Here is a 15,567-nt window from a genome sequence, read left to right as displayed (position 1 = left end):
AGACACAGAGAGACAGACAGAGAGAGACAGAGAGGGAGGGAGGGAGGGAGGGAGAGAATGGATGGCTGGAACAGAAGTTGCCTTCAGAAGTTATGGGAGCTTCATTGGAAGCTTTCAAGAAGAGCCCTTTGTCCGAAATAATGTAGGGTCTCCTGCTTGGGCAGAGGATTGGACTAGATGACCCACAAGGTCCCTTCCAACCCTGTTAATCTGAATCTATCTAAGATGATCAAAGGGCTGGAGGCTAAGACATGCGGTGAATGGTTGCAGGAACCGGGCATGGCTAGTCTAGTGAGTCAACTAGAGCCGGTGAGATTTGAACAGCAGAACTGCAGAACTGCAGTCAGCTGAAGTAGCCTGCAGTGTTGCATTTAACCACTGCGCCACCTCGGCTCTTCAATGCTGCTGGTTCATGGCCCAAGGGTTGGGGATCCCTGCCCTAGAGAGTCACTCTGAGCTGGCAAAAGGTCCTTTCCCCCCTATCTACTCTAGGTGGTTGGGAGAAAAGTGTTGGGAGAAATATCACAACCACAGATATGCAGATGATCCCACTCTAATGGCAGAAAGTGAAGAGGAACTAAAGAGCCTCCTGATGCAGGTGAAGAAGGAGAGTGCAAATTTTTGCTTGAAACTCAACATTAAGAAACCTAAGTTCATGCATCTTTTCCTCTCAATTCCTGGCAAATAGATGGGAAAGAAATTGAGGTAGTGACAGATTTTATTTTCCTGGGCTCCAAGATCACAGCAAATGGGGACTGCAGCCAAGAAATTAAAAGATGTTTGCTTCTGGGGAGGAAAGCTGTGAAAAATCTAGGCAGCATAATAAAAAGCAGAGGCATCACCCTGCCAGCAAAAGTGTGTATAGTCAAGGCTATGGTTTTCCCAGTTGCAACGTATGGCTGTGAAAGTTGGACCATAAGAAAGGCTGAGTGCCAAAGAATGGTGGCCTTTGACTCTGGTACTGGAGAAGACTCCTGTGAGTCCCGTGAAATACAAGGTGATCCAACCGGTCAGTCCTAGATGAGATCAACCCTGACTGCTCTTTAGAAGGCCAGATCCTGAAGAGGAAACTCAAGTACTTTGATTTTGATTTGATTTGATTTGATTTTAATATTTGTAGGCCGCCCTTTTCCCTGAGGGGACTCAGGGCGGCTCACATAAAATCGGGAAGGGGAATACAGACATTAAGATAAGACATATAATAAAATAGTAGACAACATACATTCATCATTCGGGAGGGGAACTATCCTTGTCCCCAGGCCTGACGGGCGAGCCAGTTCTTCAAGGCTGTGCGGAAGGCCTGGACGGTGGTGAGGGTGCGAATCTCTACGGGGAGCTCGTTCCAAAGGGTCGGGGCTACTACTGAGAAGGCCCTCCTCCTTGTAGTTGCCAGCCGACACTGGCTGGCCGATGGTATACGGAGGAGGCCTAATCTATGTGATCTTATTGGTCGCAGGGATGTAATTGGCAGAAGGCGGTCCTTGAGAGATCAACCCTGAGGAGATCTTTAGAAGGCCAGATCCTGAAGAGGAAACTCAAGTACTTTGCCCCCCTAATGAGAAGGAAGGACTCCCTGGAGAAGAGCCTCATGCTGGGAAAGACTGAAGGCAAAAGAAGAAGGGGATGACAGAGAATGAGGTGGCTGGATAAAGTTACCAAAACAGTCGCCGTGAGCTTAAATGGACTCTGGGAGGCGGTAGAGGACAGGAAGGCCTGGAGGCAGTTGTCCATGGGGTTGCGATGGGTTGGACATGACTTCGCAACTAACAACAGCAAAGTGGTGGGGTCTCTACAACATGCAAAGAAAGCAAAGGGACATTGCTTCACTCACAAAATGTGTCACCCAGGCAGAAAGTGGATTTTAAACAAAATCTAGAAAAATCACTATCAAGGTTTTGGCGACATTTTCAGGAGGCTAATGTCAGAAAAATAGATCCAAGATGAGAGGAAGAGAAATCACTGCAAATTCAACAGGAAAAGTCTGAGGAATCTACCTTCTGCATTTCTTCTAAATATGCATCAGTGAAATCTCGAGGTTCTCCTGGAATCATGGTTGCCTTGTGCTCGTCAATCTCTTGTTGAAGGAAAGCTCTTATTTTCTTCGTAACTCTGAATAATTCCTGATGGGGCAGGGGAAGACTTCTCACTAAGGGCACCTCATTGTAAAGCTACCAGCAAACAGAAAGAAATTAATTAATTAACTTGGTCATGATTAATATATCTTCCTTTATGGGATAAATGGAGCAGGAAAAGAAATAATTTGGTAGGGAGTCAAATGGCCCAATAAATTTCCAAAAATGTCCCATTGAGGTAAAATTCACCCTGATTAAATTTGGATAGCAACAAATAACTCACACAGAAGTTTCACCCACACTTCCCGTAACTCTGATGAGATAATATCCTAATTACAAGGAAAATTGGCTTTTCTAGGTGCTAAGAAAACCGGACTGTTTCTAAAATAGGTGAGACATGAAAACTCAAATTCCCACCACCGAATTGCGCATTAATTTTGAATAGTCTTTTGGATTCTTGTTAAGGATACCAAGGCCCAGGGTCCTGCTGCTATTCGGGAATTTTGATGTATCCTATGTAGCAAAGTTTTGAGGAAGCTGTCATCATATTCAAAATGTTTTCCAAATAATATGGTAGACATTATGTTGGCAACTGCAGCATCCAGCAATTCATAAGGATCAAAAGGCTCATCTGTCAAAGAAAAGAAATTAGATCCCTATCAATTCATTTGCCTTTATCTTCCTTTAGAGTAGAGTAGAGTAGAGTAGAGTAGAATAGAATAGAATAGAATAGAATAGAATAGAATTCTTTATTAGCCAAGTGTGATTGGACACACAAGAAATTTGTCTTGGGTGCATAATATGCTCTCAGTGTACATAAAAAGACAAGATACATTCTCCAAGAATCATAAGGTACAACATTTGAAGATAGTCGTTGGGTACAAATAAGCAATCAGAAAACAAACAATATCAATATAAATCGTAAGGATACAAGCAACAAAGTTATAATCCTGCAGTCATCAGTTTAGAGTTTAGAGTTTAGAGTTTTATTTCATTTGTATGCCACCCTTTTCCCTAAGGGGACTCAGGGCGGCTCACAACTCAAAAAGGGAAGGGGGGGATACAAACAGTTTAACAAGAACACAAAACTATACATAGTTAAAAAGCACAACAATCATACCATTCGAGATTGGGGCAGCGAATCTTTAGCCCCAGGCCTGTCGGAATAGCCAGGTTTTAAGGGCTATGCGGAAGGCCTGGAGGGTGGTGAGGGTACGAATCTCCATGGGGAGTTCGTTCCAGAGGGTCGGAGCAGCCACAGGGAAGGCTCTCCTCCGGGTAGTCGCCAGTCGACACTGGCCGGCGGATGGAATTCGGAGGAGGCCTAGTCTGTGGGATCTAATTGGTCTAGTGGAGGTAATTGGCAGTAGGCGGTCGCTCAAGTACCCAGGTCCAATACCATGAAGGGCTTTATAAGTGACGACTAGCGCCTTGAAGCGTATCCGGAGACCAATAGGCAGCCAGTGCAGCTCGCGGAGGATAGGTGTTATGTGGGTGAACCGAGGTGCACCCACAATCGCTCGCGCGGCTGCATTCTGGACAAGCTGAAGTCGCCGAATACTCTTCAAGGGCTGCCCCATGTAGAGCACGTTGCAGTAGTCCAGTCTGGAGGTCACAAGGGCGCGAGTGACTGTTGTGAGAGCCTCCCGGTTCAGGTAGGGACGCAACTGGTGCACCAGGCGAACCTGGGCAAATTCCCCCCTGGTCACAGCTGACAAGTGGTGTTCAAAAGTCAGCTGTGGGTCCAGGAGGACTCCCAAGTTGCGGACCCTGTCTGAGGGGCGTACTGTTTGACCCCCCAGCCTGAGAGATGGAACACTTGGCCAATTAGTAGGAGGGAAGCACAGCAGCCACTCGGTCTTATCTGGATTGAGTACAAGCTTGTTAACCCCCATCCAGTCCCTAACAGCCTCGAGGCCCTGGCACATCACGTCAATCACTTCATTGAGTTGGCACGGGGCGGACAGATACAGCTGCGTATCGTCTGCATACTGGTGGTATTTTATCCCGTGCCGTCGAATGATCTCACCCAGCGGTTTCATGTAGATATTAAATAGGAGGGGGGACAGGACCGAACCCTGTGGCACCCCACACGTTAGGGGCCTAGGGGCCAATCTCTGCCCTCCGACCAACACCGACTGCAACCTGTCCGAGAGGTAAGAGGAGAACCACCGTAGAACAGTGCCTCCCACCCCCACCTCCCGCAGTTGTCGCAGAAGGATACCATGGTCGATGGTATCGAAAGCTGCAGAGAGGTCAAGGAGCACTAAGATGGAGGCATGACCTCCATCCCTTTCTCTCCAGAGATCATCGATCAATGCGACCAAAGCGGTTTCCGTGCTGTAGCCAGGCCTAAAACCTGACTGGAAGGGATCTAGATAATCGGTTTCCTGCAAGGACCGCTGGAGCTGAAAGGCTACCACCTTCTCAACAACCTTCCCCACAAAGGGGAGGTTGGAGACTGGACAATAGTTGTTTAGGACGGCTGGATCCAAAGATGGCTTCTTCAGGAGGGGTCTCACCACCGCCGCCTTTAGTGCGGGGGGAAAGACCCCCTCCCAAAGGGAGGCGGCAATGACCGTTTGGATCCAGCCCCGTGTCACCTCCCTGCTATTAGCAACCAGCCAGGAGGGGCACGGGTCCAGTACACATGTGGAGGCACTTACAGCTCCCATGGCCTTGTCCACGTCCTCAGGGGTAACAGCTTGAAAATCAATCCAGTGATGTCCTACCAGATTATCCTCTGGTGCCTCAGCTGGTTCTGCGGAATTGGAGTCCAGGTCCGCCCGAAGCCGAGCAACTTTATCCGCAAGGAATTGGACGTAGTCCTCAGCTCTGCCTTGCAAAGGATCACTCGTATCCCTCCTATTTAGGAGGGATCCTGAACAAGGCAGCTGGGCGCGACTCAGCGGAAGCAATCAGAGAGGCAATGTATGTTCTTTTTGTCGTCCTAATTGCCCGGATGTAAGCTCTGATGCTGGATGTTAGAAGTGCTCGGTCTGACTCGGACTTACTGGATCTCCATCATTGCTCTAGGCGTCTCTTTCGGCGCTTCATCTCCCGGAGTTCCTCAGTAAACCAAGGGGCCCTCCTGGATCCACTGCCTCGGATCGGCCATAAAGGCGCAATCCGGTTAAGAGCCTCTGTTGCTGCTGAGTTCCAGGCAGCAATCAGAGTCTCTGCCGGACTGCGGATGAGGTTATCAGGAATAACTCCAAGCTCCGTCTGAAAGCCCAACGGGTCCATAAGTCGCCTGGGGTGGAACCACCTAATCGGTTCCTCCTCCCTACAGTGGGGGTTTGGTCTCCAAAAGTCAAGCCTCAGTAGGTAGTGGTCCGACCATGACAGGGGTAAGATCTCGCTACCCCTCAGACCAAGATCACAACTCCACTGCTCCGAGAGAAATACGAGGTCGAGCGTGTGACCCGCCGAGTGAGTTGGGCCCCGGATTACTTGGGTCAAGTCCATGGCTGTCATGGAAGCCATGAACTCCTGCGCTCCATCAGAGTGTTCGCCGAGCGAAGGCAAGTTGAAATCCCCCAGAACCATAAGCCTGGGAAACTCAATTGCCAGCTCGCCTACCGACTCGAGGAGCGAGGGGAGGGCTGCCGCAACGCTGTTGGGAGGCAGGTATGTTAACAGCAGGCTCACTTGACCCTTGAGGTCCAACTTCACCAGCAGGGACTCACACCCGACAAGCTCCGGAGCAGGGATCCTACGAGGTACTAGAGACTCTCGGATAACAATGGCCACATCCTCACCCCTTTCCTGGGGTCGCGGCTGATGAAGCACCTGAAAACCCTCTGAGCACATCTCTACGAGGGGGACTCCTCCCTCCGGGCCCAGCCAGGTTTCAGTAATACATGCCAGGTCTGCCCTCTCGTTTAAAATTAAGTCCCGAACGAGGGGAGCCTTATGAACTACAGTGGGAGGAGATGGGTGATAGGAATGATGAGAAGACTAATAGTAATAGTAATGCAGCCTTAGTGAATAGTTTGACAGCTGTGAGGGAATTATTTGTTTAGCAGAGGGATGGTGTTTGGGAAAAAATGTTCTTGTGGCAAGGTCAAATGGCCTCTGCTATTTTCAATCTTTTTTAACAAACAAAATTCTTGCTGAAATCTAAAGCAATGTAAAACTAAAGGCCTTAGCCTCACCAGGTAGTGTAGATCATTAGCAGAACCAAGTACATGAACTCTATCTAAGGTACAACTGAAAAGACTCCTTGGGGATCGTCAATGCGTAGAATATGCACATGACATTATCGTTAAAGTATGTTTTAGGACAGTTACAAAAATGAGGAATAGGTTCCATACATGGAAGGATGTGGTGAATGAACAGTCATGAGAAGAATTTTTTCTCTGAGGAAAATGTTGGTGATTCAGAATCCGAACAATCCTTGAGAATCCTGCTTTCCATCATGAACTGCAAAATATGTATTCTTAGTTCAATATCAACTTGTTGCTGTGTTAGTCCTAACTCTCTTACAAGCATATCTTGGTAGGATTTGGCCTCCAAGGGATGATTGCAGAGGTGGGTTTTATTATATTCCTAACAGGGTTCCTACTGGTTCAGACCGGTTCAGCTAAACCAGTAGTAACTTTACCCAGATCTGCCACATCCCCAAACCGGTTCTCCTACAGGGCCACCATCTTGTTTTTCGGTTTTGCTCATGCACAGAACAATTTTCAGTGCAAAAATTTGATATTTTTTTAGGTTTTGGGCATACACAAACCTTTTTATTTGCAAATGCGCACACGTGTGGAGTGCAAGTTTGGTGTGTGCGCGAGGGAAGTGAGCGCGCATGCACAAAATTTTTGAGGCACTGAACCGGCAGTAATGCCGGCAGCAACCCATCCCTGGATGATTGCCTTTTAGTCTAAAACTTTTGGAGACCAGCACATTACAAAAGGCTACCAGGACATCCCAGGGACAACATGAAGCATGGTGGGTGATAGACCTTGTTTGTGATGGCCAAAAATATTCCATGAAAACAGAGGTTGGCAACTAGTTATATTATCTAGACTAGCTATTTTATATAGGTAAATCTTCCCCCCCTTCTCCCCAATTCTCTATGAACATCCAATACCCCAAATTCTAATCTCCTACCAGAATAATAGAGTTGGAAGGGACCTTTTTACATGACAAATATTTATTTTATTTCTTAAAAAACACACACACACACACAAATATTTCGTCATTTGTCAATCATTAAGACATTGAAGTACAATTTTTTTTGTGTGTGCCCCTCCCTCCCTCCACCCCCCCAACTCCCCTCCTCCTTCCCCCCCCCCCGACTTTCCAGAACCCGTACACAGTATGGATTTTTAACTAACACAGTCTAAAATCTATTGAGAAAAAAGAGATAAAGAAATTAATGACATTCTATATTGACCTTAGCTTCTTCTTACTGAACTAACTTTTAACAGTTTAAATCATTTCTGCTTAACCTTTTGGCAGGTCCACCATATATGATAATATGTAGCTTCGAGAAAACCACACCTCCCTTCCTTAACCTTTGTATCATCTGGGTTCATTGTTAACTCCAGCTCTTTTCTCTTAATTTCCTCTTCCAGTTCTGTTCGTTTTAACCTTTGCTTATTTCTATGTGTTTTATTTATATTCATTAAGACTCCTCTCATATACGCTTAGCTTGCATCCCATACAAATTCCATAGATGTACCCTTATTCATATTCGAAACAAAATATTCAGATAGTAATTTTTTACAATCATTAATATACTTTTCATATCTAAATAAGTTTTCATTCAATCTCCAAGACCTTCTTGCCTGCACTACCCTTCCCAACTCCATCCAAACTGGGTTATGGTCCGAAAGGACCCTAGCTGCAATCTTTGTCTTCTTGACCCTAGAAAGCAAATCATTAGTGGTTAGAATAAAATCAATCCTTGAAAGGGATTCATAGGAAGTCATATTCCTCTGCAATTCTTTCTCGCCAAATATCTCTCAATTCAAAGTCATCCATAATGTGAAAGAAAGGTTTGGGTAACTTTGCTCACATCTTAGTATTTAGGCGGGAAATCTTCTTATCTCTCTTAGTATCTATCACTCCATTCCAGTCACCCAATAGTATACAGCTTTCATATCTTTTCTTAAGTATACAACTATACCATTCTTCTTTTCCATAGCGGAAGCTACAAAATGTTGACCAAGTTTTGAGTTGATCAAATATTTTTGATCAGTTGACTTGATATGAATTTCTTGCAAACAAATTACATTGTTCTTAAACTGTTTGAGATAATGAAATATTTTCTTCCTCTTCTGTGGAGAATTCAGTCCGTTGACATTCCATGTTAAAATCTTAGTTGTCATCTTTGGTTGGTTGAAGCATTTTTAGAGCTTCCTGCATGGCCTATTTAACCTTAGGTCTAGCTCCTCTCACTGCTTCCAGATTTGTTATTGTAGTTCCTTGATCGATGGCCGATGATTGTTGATGCTGTTGCTTTTTAGCTTGTTTCTCCATACGTCTAGTAGTCATATGGCTAGGTTTTTGTTCCTTGTCTGGTGGTTGTGTAGTTTGCTGTCTATCCTCTCCTTCTTGTGGTCTTTCTCTAGGTCCAGATGGTGCAGGGTATCCGACCTTCAATATATTATAATAAAAATCTCGGGCTTTCCATACAGAGTTGAGGCGGTACCTTTGTTTATCAAATGTAAATATGATGCCAAATGGTGCATCCCATCTATACTGTATCTGACGATTTCTGAGTTCTTCGACCAAAAAAGTGTAGTCTCTCCTGGCTCTTAACATTTGAGGTGGTATCTCTTTCAAAACAATCAGGTCTTGACCGCCAATTTGAAGCTTAGTGTTATAAGACGCTTGCAGTACCATATTTCTAAGCTCTCTTGTAGTAAAATATATAACAATGTCTCGAGGAAGCTGCTTCTGCTTTGCCAGCCAGGAGTTAACGCGGTAAGCTTTGTCGATTTGCCAGTCAAGGTTGGTCCCTGGTCTTCCCATCAAGCGGTCAAAAGCTTCCGATAGGATCTGTTTCAGGTTCTCCTGTTTCTCCTCACGCAGCCCACTTACTCTTAATGCGAACTCCATTTGTCGGTACTGTATCATAATAATTTCTTTTTCAGCATTTTCCACTTTTTGTTCCACCACCTCTGTTTTCAATGTCAAGTTAGCACTGGCATCATTAAGAACCTCTAGAGTATCTTCCATTCCAGAAATATGTTCTGTTAATACAGTTACAAGTCTCAGCATTTCGTCTCTAATTTTACCAACCTTAGCATCAATTTTCTCATACAGCTCCTGTTTAAGTCCTTTTATTTCACTTTTGATTTCTTCTTTCATTTCTTTTATTTCCTCTTTTCTCTCCTGCTTTACCACCTCTCTATTATCTCTAAACTTATCTTCCATTTTAATTGTCTGTGCATTAAGAGCCTCGCTTAGATTGCTCAGGAAAAATTCTTTCGTTAACACATCCCCAGCAGGGGGCGTAGGAAGCGGAGGCTGCAGCTTTGTGCCAGGCACTGAGGATGTGCCCCTGGAAGTAGAGTGTGATGACCGAGTTAATATTTGGTTTTGAAGCCATTTCAAAATTTATCTGCCTGCAGTTAATAAAACTCTATTGCCTGAATATGCAGCTTTAAGTAAAGAGGCTGAGTTCCCCTTTTATTTTGAAGTTTAAGGCTTCACAAAACTTTCAGTGAGTAAACATTGTAACAGGACCGTTCAGCAGATTCATCACCATTTAACTTCTAGATAAGCAAGATTAATGAAGGAGTGAAATTCTTGTAAAAATGAAACTAATTAAAAAGCTTCTGCTGGCCTATTGTGAAACCAAAACAAATAATAAGCAATCTCTTTTCTTTTGAATTCTTGTGAGAATTAACAAAAAGTGTTCGTTATTACCGGAGAAACCAGCCTGCTCGGCGCCATTTTAAAAGCCTCTAAGTAAATAATTTTTCGGAGGAGAAAAAGAAAAGAAGCTAAAATGTTGATAAACAATTATTGTCCATGCAAACGGATTCAGCTCGTGATAAGATTAAATCAAACAAAACTTTGAACTGAGTGGGGGAGACCTACTTTGTCCTGCATAAGGCAGTTTGAAGTTCCCAGCACGGACAGCCGTTCTGCCTTGGGCTAGCCCCCCTTTCCCTGCAAGCACAAAAGCTGCAAAAATCGAAGAGCATTTGCCAGCAAAACAATTTCTTCTTTCCTTCTTGCCTGAAGGATAAGAAAACCTGATAAGACGTCAGATGGAAGATCCTCTAAACAGGTACGTAGCCAGGAATTCGGAGGCAGCTGATTTTTTTGCTGCCACCACCAGCAGGCTCCTCCCAGGAAGTCCCGGAAGGGACCTTGAAGGTTTTCTATTCTTACCCTCTGCTCAGGCAGGAAAACCATTTCAGACAAATGGTTATCCAACATCTTCTTAAAAAAAGTGTTGGAGCATTTGCAACTTAGGGAGGGAAGTCATTCCACTGATTAATTGTTCTCACTGTCAGGAAGTTTCTCCTTAAACTCCTTACTAAATTGCTTTTGTCCTTTTTAATTTGTATTCATTGCTTCTTGTTCTGCCGTCAGATGCTTTGGAGAATAGGTTGGCTCCCTCTTCTTTGCTGTAGCTCCTCAAATATCAGAACACTGCTATCACGTCTCCCCTAGTCCTTCTTTTCATTAAACCAGCCATTCACTATTCCAGCAACCATTCTTCATATTTTAGCCTCCAGTCCCTGAATCATCTTTGTACGCTGTACTCTTTCCTAGCGTCTCAGCATCTTTTTTACATTGTGGTGACCAAAACAGATATTAACAGTTGAACAGAGCTAGAAGGGACCTTGTAGATCATCTCATCCAACTTCCCTGCCCAAGCAGGAGACCCTACACCTTTTTTGACAAATAGAAGTCCAATCTCTTCTTGAAAGCTTCCAGTGATGAAGCTCCCACAACTTCTGAAAGCAACCTGGTTGATTGTTGCAGGACGCCTGCTCTACATACAAGCACAGAAACAAAATGAACAATATGTTTTATGTTGGTCAGTTGGACTTAGAATTTATACCACCAGAATTCTAAGCTCCATTGACCCTGCTTCAATAGATTTGCTTAAGGGTCATCCTTGTTGAGACCTTTCGCCAACGTGACTATTATTATGAGATAAATCCAGGAACAAAACACAGCACACAGAGCCTTTAGATGATTAACAGTTGTTTATATACAAATATATACAGACATATACATGGAAATAAATCCTTTATCACTCACCTACGTACACAAGGAGAGAAATGAGGTACACGGTGAGAGAGAGAGAGAGAAACGTCCCCTAATGGCTATACTTATATAGACACCTCTTAAAAAGGTAAATGACTTGTGTGGACCTGACCAGAGTCTCAAAGAGGTGATACCTGTATTGCTGAATCATCCTCATTGCATCAGCTTACAGATTACAATTTGCAACCTTACATCAGCTGGCAGCTATTAAATTCTCATTACCTGACAGACCAACTCAATTGGGCCCTATGGAAACCAAAACCAACTTTGGAATGACAATCCCTCAACCATCCCTTCCTGTCCCAGGAGAACTTACTCATGTTTTTAGTGAATGCTTGAATCAAACAAGTTGCCTCCTCCAGGATCTTTTCTTCCATGGATTTTCTGCCCACTCCAAAGTTTCTGAGATGCATTGAAGAAAACCTTCTTTGCTCCTTCCATGCTTCACCATATGTTAATGTCAGTAAAGCTAAAACAAAACAAAAACTTATCCTGGACTTATTTACCCTTACCTTGCTTATCAGAAACTATTTGTTTATTTTTAAAAAAAAATAAAAGTGTATTTTCATAAACAGCAATATAAGTAATATAAGTAAATAGCAATTTACTTATTTAATAGCACTTTAATAGCACTTAGCACTTATATACCGCTTCACAGGGCTTTACAGCTCTCTCTAAGCAGTTTACAGAGTCAGCCTCTTGCCCCCAACAATTTGGGTCTCCATTTTACCCACCTGGGAAGGATGGAAGGGTGAGTCAACCTTGAGCATGAACAGAGAATTATGAAATTATACAATTATAATTATATAATTCATGTTCAGCTAATAAAATATAACTATGCCAAGGACCTACATTGAGTAGGCTTTATTACAGCATAAAGAAAATAGGATTTCCCCCCCACCTGAATACCAAAATTTCTACTTTATTGTTATTCATAAATGTTGCAAAGAAAAAAAAGAAGAAGGGAGCTAATTCTAACATTTAAACAGACCGTTCCTTCTCTTACTAGAAAACTTTGGGTCAGAAATCCAGAATGTAGAGAAAAAAGATTATTGGTAGCTGGGTAACTTAGAGCCCTACCAAGAACAAACAGGTATTTGAAAAAGACAAAAGTAAATTATATACAATTATCTTTCTTCCTACAGAGGACATCCATTATAGGAAATGATGCTCTCCCAACAAATTCTGTGCCTTTTACCACAAGAACCTCCTTGGTTGAAGGAAACCCGTGAGTGAAAACCACAGGGGTTCTTCCAAGATAAAGACTGAAGACAGGACCATATTTTTTCCCCAGCTGAAATGAAGTAGCAATAGCACTTAGACCTATATACCACTTCACAGTCCTTCACAGCCCTCTCTAAGCGATTTACAGAATCAGACTATTGTCCCCAACAATCTGGGTCCTCATTTTACCGATCTTGGAAGGATGGAAGGCTGAGTCAACCTTGAGCCAGTCATGATCGTACTGCTGGCAGTCAGAAGAATTAACCTGTAATACTGCCACTGTGGCTCAATTGTCAGGATTGTCAAGGATTCCAAGAGTTCAGTGACTGTGACCCAATTTTATCAATGTACTGGTAAATGGGTCACTAGCAGACACCGAGACTAGTTGGCCAATTTATATTTCTCAAACATGTCCACTGTTGCTGTTCAATCACTAAGTAGGTCTTGCAATCCCAAAGACTACAGCAGGCCAGCCCATAATTTGCCCAAATTCATGTTCAATGCATTGAGGAAACAATCTAATCATCTCATCCTCTGTCGTCCCCTTCTCCTTTCACCTTCCATCTTTCCCAACATCTTCTCCAAGGAGTCCTCTTTTCTCGTTTGGTGGCCAAAGTACTTGAGCTTCACCTTCAGGATCTGTTTCTCCACAGGACAGTCAGGGTTGATTTCTTTTAGAATTCACTGATTTGACCTCCTTGCAGTCCAAGGGCTCTCAGGATGGTCACCTTTTAATAAATCTGCTAACAGGGCTCTGCGAGAACGCAGCTTGTTGGATGGTGAGCAAGGCAGCCCACCTTTTCCAAGAGATCAGTGACTTTGAACCAATTTTGTCAATGTACAGATAAATGAGATGCTAACAGGCACAGAGATTAGTTGGCCAATTTATATTTCCCAAACATGTCTGCTATTGTCATTCAGTCACTCTGTATGTCCAACTCTTTGCAACCACATAGATCACAGCAGGCAAGACCCTTGCTCCCCCCTCCCCATGCTCCAGTGTTTCCTAACCATCTCATTGTCTTCCATTCCTTTCTTCTTTCGCCTTCCATCTTTCCCAACCTTGGGGTCTTCTCCAAGGAATCCTCTCTTCTCATTAGGTGGCCAAAGTACTTGAGCTTCAGCTTCAGGATCTGTCTGTCAGCCTCTGTTTTGCTGCTTGCTTTTCGGCTGCCATTGAAATGGGGAGCGGGGCCATGGTATTTGTGTGGGGAAGTACAGTATAGGAGTGATTGCAAAAAGGGAGTTCTTCTCACCATCTACCACGCATGCTGCAGAGAGAGGAGTTGCCGCCACGGCCAACTGTCCGGCATATCAACCTGATGATGATTTTTGAAGAGGTCTCCCACATGACACCTGTGGGGTGTTTGGATTGGACTATGGGTTGGGGTTACCAAGGGGAGGGTGTTGGGTCACATATTGATATCTTGCTTTTGCCTCAGATCTTGCTTTGGCTAGCTACTATCTACTCATAACCAGTAAAAGTAGTCTTAATTCTGCAAAATGGAGTTGAGTGGTATCTTTCTTGGTTACTGAGTGAAGCAGCCATGACACTGTCCTTCCAAAGATCACTCAGGGTTGATTTCCTTTAGGATTGCCTCCTTTGACCTCATTGCAGTCCAATGGACTTTCAAACCACCTTTTAATAAATTTACTAACAAGGCCCTGTAAGAACCTAGCTTGTTTGATGGTGAGAAGCTGCCCCAGGTTAAGGCAGATCCCATTTTCCAAAAGATCACTGGCTTTGACAAATTTGGCGGACAAGCCAGAAACAAGAAAGGAGAGCGTGGAAGCCAATCATTCCCTTTGCTATCTCTCACCTTTTGGCAAGAGTCCAAGCAACTCCGTGTTGCAATGACAGTCTCCAACAAATAACTCTTTCAAGCCTGCCTAAGGGACAGAAACCCCTTTATTCCAGTGATCTCAAACAGCCGCCGTGGTGAAGGGGCCACGCCAAACGGGCCAGATGAATACCAGATGGATGCTGGGAGGCAGATTTTTTTTCTTGTTTTCCTCCCCACAAAAGGTAGGTATAGTCTTATACTCCAAGAAAAATGGTATATTCTCTCTAAGTATAAATCTTAAAAGCAGGGGAAGGACAAGAAAAAAGTTGGACTGATTTGGAATTCCACAAAACCAGAGTAATAAACGATTCATTCATGAAGATAAACAACACCATCCTTTAGACTTTTAAAATATCAAATTTCTCCAGGAATCTACAGAAGACGAATGTTTCATTTTTGAAACTTGGAAGGGAAACCAAATGTGATTGGTAAAGAGCTTATGAAGCGTTCAGAGGAAGTTTAATGCAATTAGGAATTAGGATTCTTCTATTTCAAATGACGAATATTTTCATATCTTCATAAGATTCTAAATATTTTACTCCAATTCTAGATGAAACAAGCATTGTGTCTCATGTAGACAAGTTAACAGAAACATATACCAATCCTTTTAGTTTTTTTTTGCAGGAACAAAAATGTCCGCAGATTCACTCTCTGAAGAATGAATAAAAAGCCTTACCTGGTTAAAATCCTTGAGGGGGTTCTTCTTAATGAACTGAAGCAGATTCCCAAGCAGGGGCAGCCTCCGTGGCCCAGGGAAGAAACCTTTGGGACGCTGGTTCATCCAGAACCAGAGAAATAGGAGAGAAAGAACGATCAGCCAGCCGAAAGCAGCCATGTTGTTAGCAGGAATATCTCGTTCTGCCTCTCTCTCTGGCTATTGTACCTCGGAGACCAGCCAAAGATAAACCCTTTAAAGTTAGGATAAAGGGCACACGGTGTTCCTAAGTCAAATTTCATAAGCAGAAAATTAACATTAGCCCCATTTGAAATTGTTGCCAAATTACAGCATTATGTTCTTGTTTAAAATGTCAGGAAATGTTTCATCCATGAATCTGGAGAAGATGCAATTAGCCAACGAAAGGCAAAAATTATTGAAAGAAAAACAAAGGGGGAAAAAATTCCTGATCGCGTCCCCAGTGGGGCTGCAAAAATATAGCTAGGCTCCAGTGACGTGTGGTCAGCTTTAGCCC

At 43.6% G+C, this 15,567-nt stretch overlaps 1 protein-coding gene and 2 long non-coding RNA genes across 4 annotated transcripts in view; 1 reads left to right on the top strand and 2 right to left on the bottom strand.

Moving 5' to 3' along the window:
- Positions 1-2,632, top strand: part of LOC116518166 — an 18,647-nt gene extending 16,015 nt beyond the window's left edge. Inside the window, exon 2 of the long non-coding RNA XR_004256506.1 lies at positions 2,463-2,632. This is a non-coding gene — a long non-coding RNA (uncharacterized LOC116518166). The remainder of the gene's footprint in view (positions 1-2,462) is intronic.
- On the bottom strand, positions 1,877-15,567 carry LOC116518165 (cytochrome P450 2F2-like). 2 transcript variants are annotated; one of them, XM_032231448.1, is made up of 5 exons: positions 15,054-15,567; positions 12,441-12,603; positions 11,626-11,778; positions 2,543-2,703; positions 1,877-2,168 (listed from the first exon to the last, which is right to left on the bottom strand). In XM_032231448.1, the coding sequence occupies exons 1-5, from the start codon at positions 15,210-15,212 to the stop codon at positions 1,968-1,970; spliced, it is 837 nt and encodes a 278-aa protein (XP_032087339.1). In that variant the 5' UTR covers positions 15,213-15,567; the 3' UTR covers positions 1,877-1,967. The 2 variants fall into 2 exon arrangements, with proteins under 2 accessions (XP_032087339.1, XP_032087340.1); XM_032231449.1 differs by having other exon boundaries at positions 1,877-2,120.
- LOC116518167 lies at positions 6,825-10,442 on the bottom strand. Its single transcript, XR_004256507.1, has 2 exons — positions 10,400-10,442; positions 6,825-7,205 (listed from the first exon to the last, which is right to left on the bottom strand). It is a non-coding gene; the product is annotated as an uncharacterized LOC116518167 (long non-coding RNA).

This window comes from Thamnophis elegans, chromosome 14 (genome assembly GCF_009769535.1).
Source record: "Thamnophis elegans isolate rThaEle1 chromosome 14, rThaEle1.pri, whole genome shotgun sequence".
Taxonomy (NCBI): Eukaryota; Metazoa; Chordata; class Lepidosauria; order Squamata; family Colubridae; genus Thamnophis; species Thamnophis elegans.
This window is presented reverse-complemented; position numbering and strand designations above follow the sequence as displayed.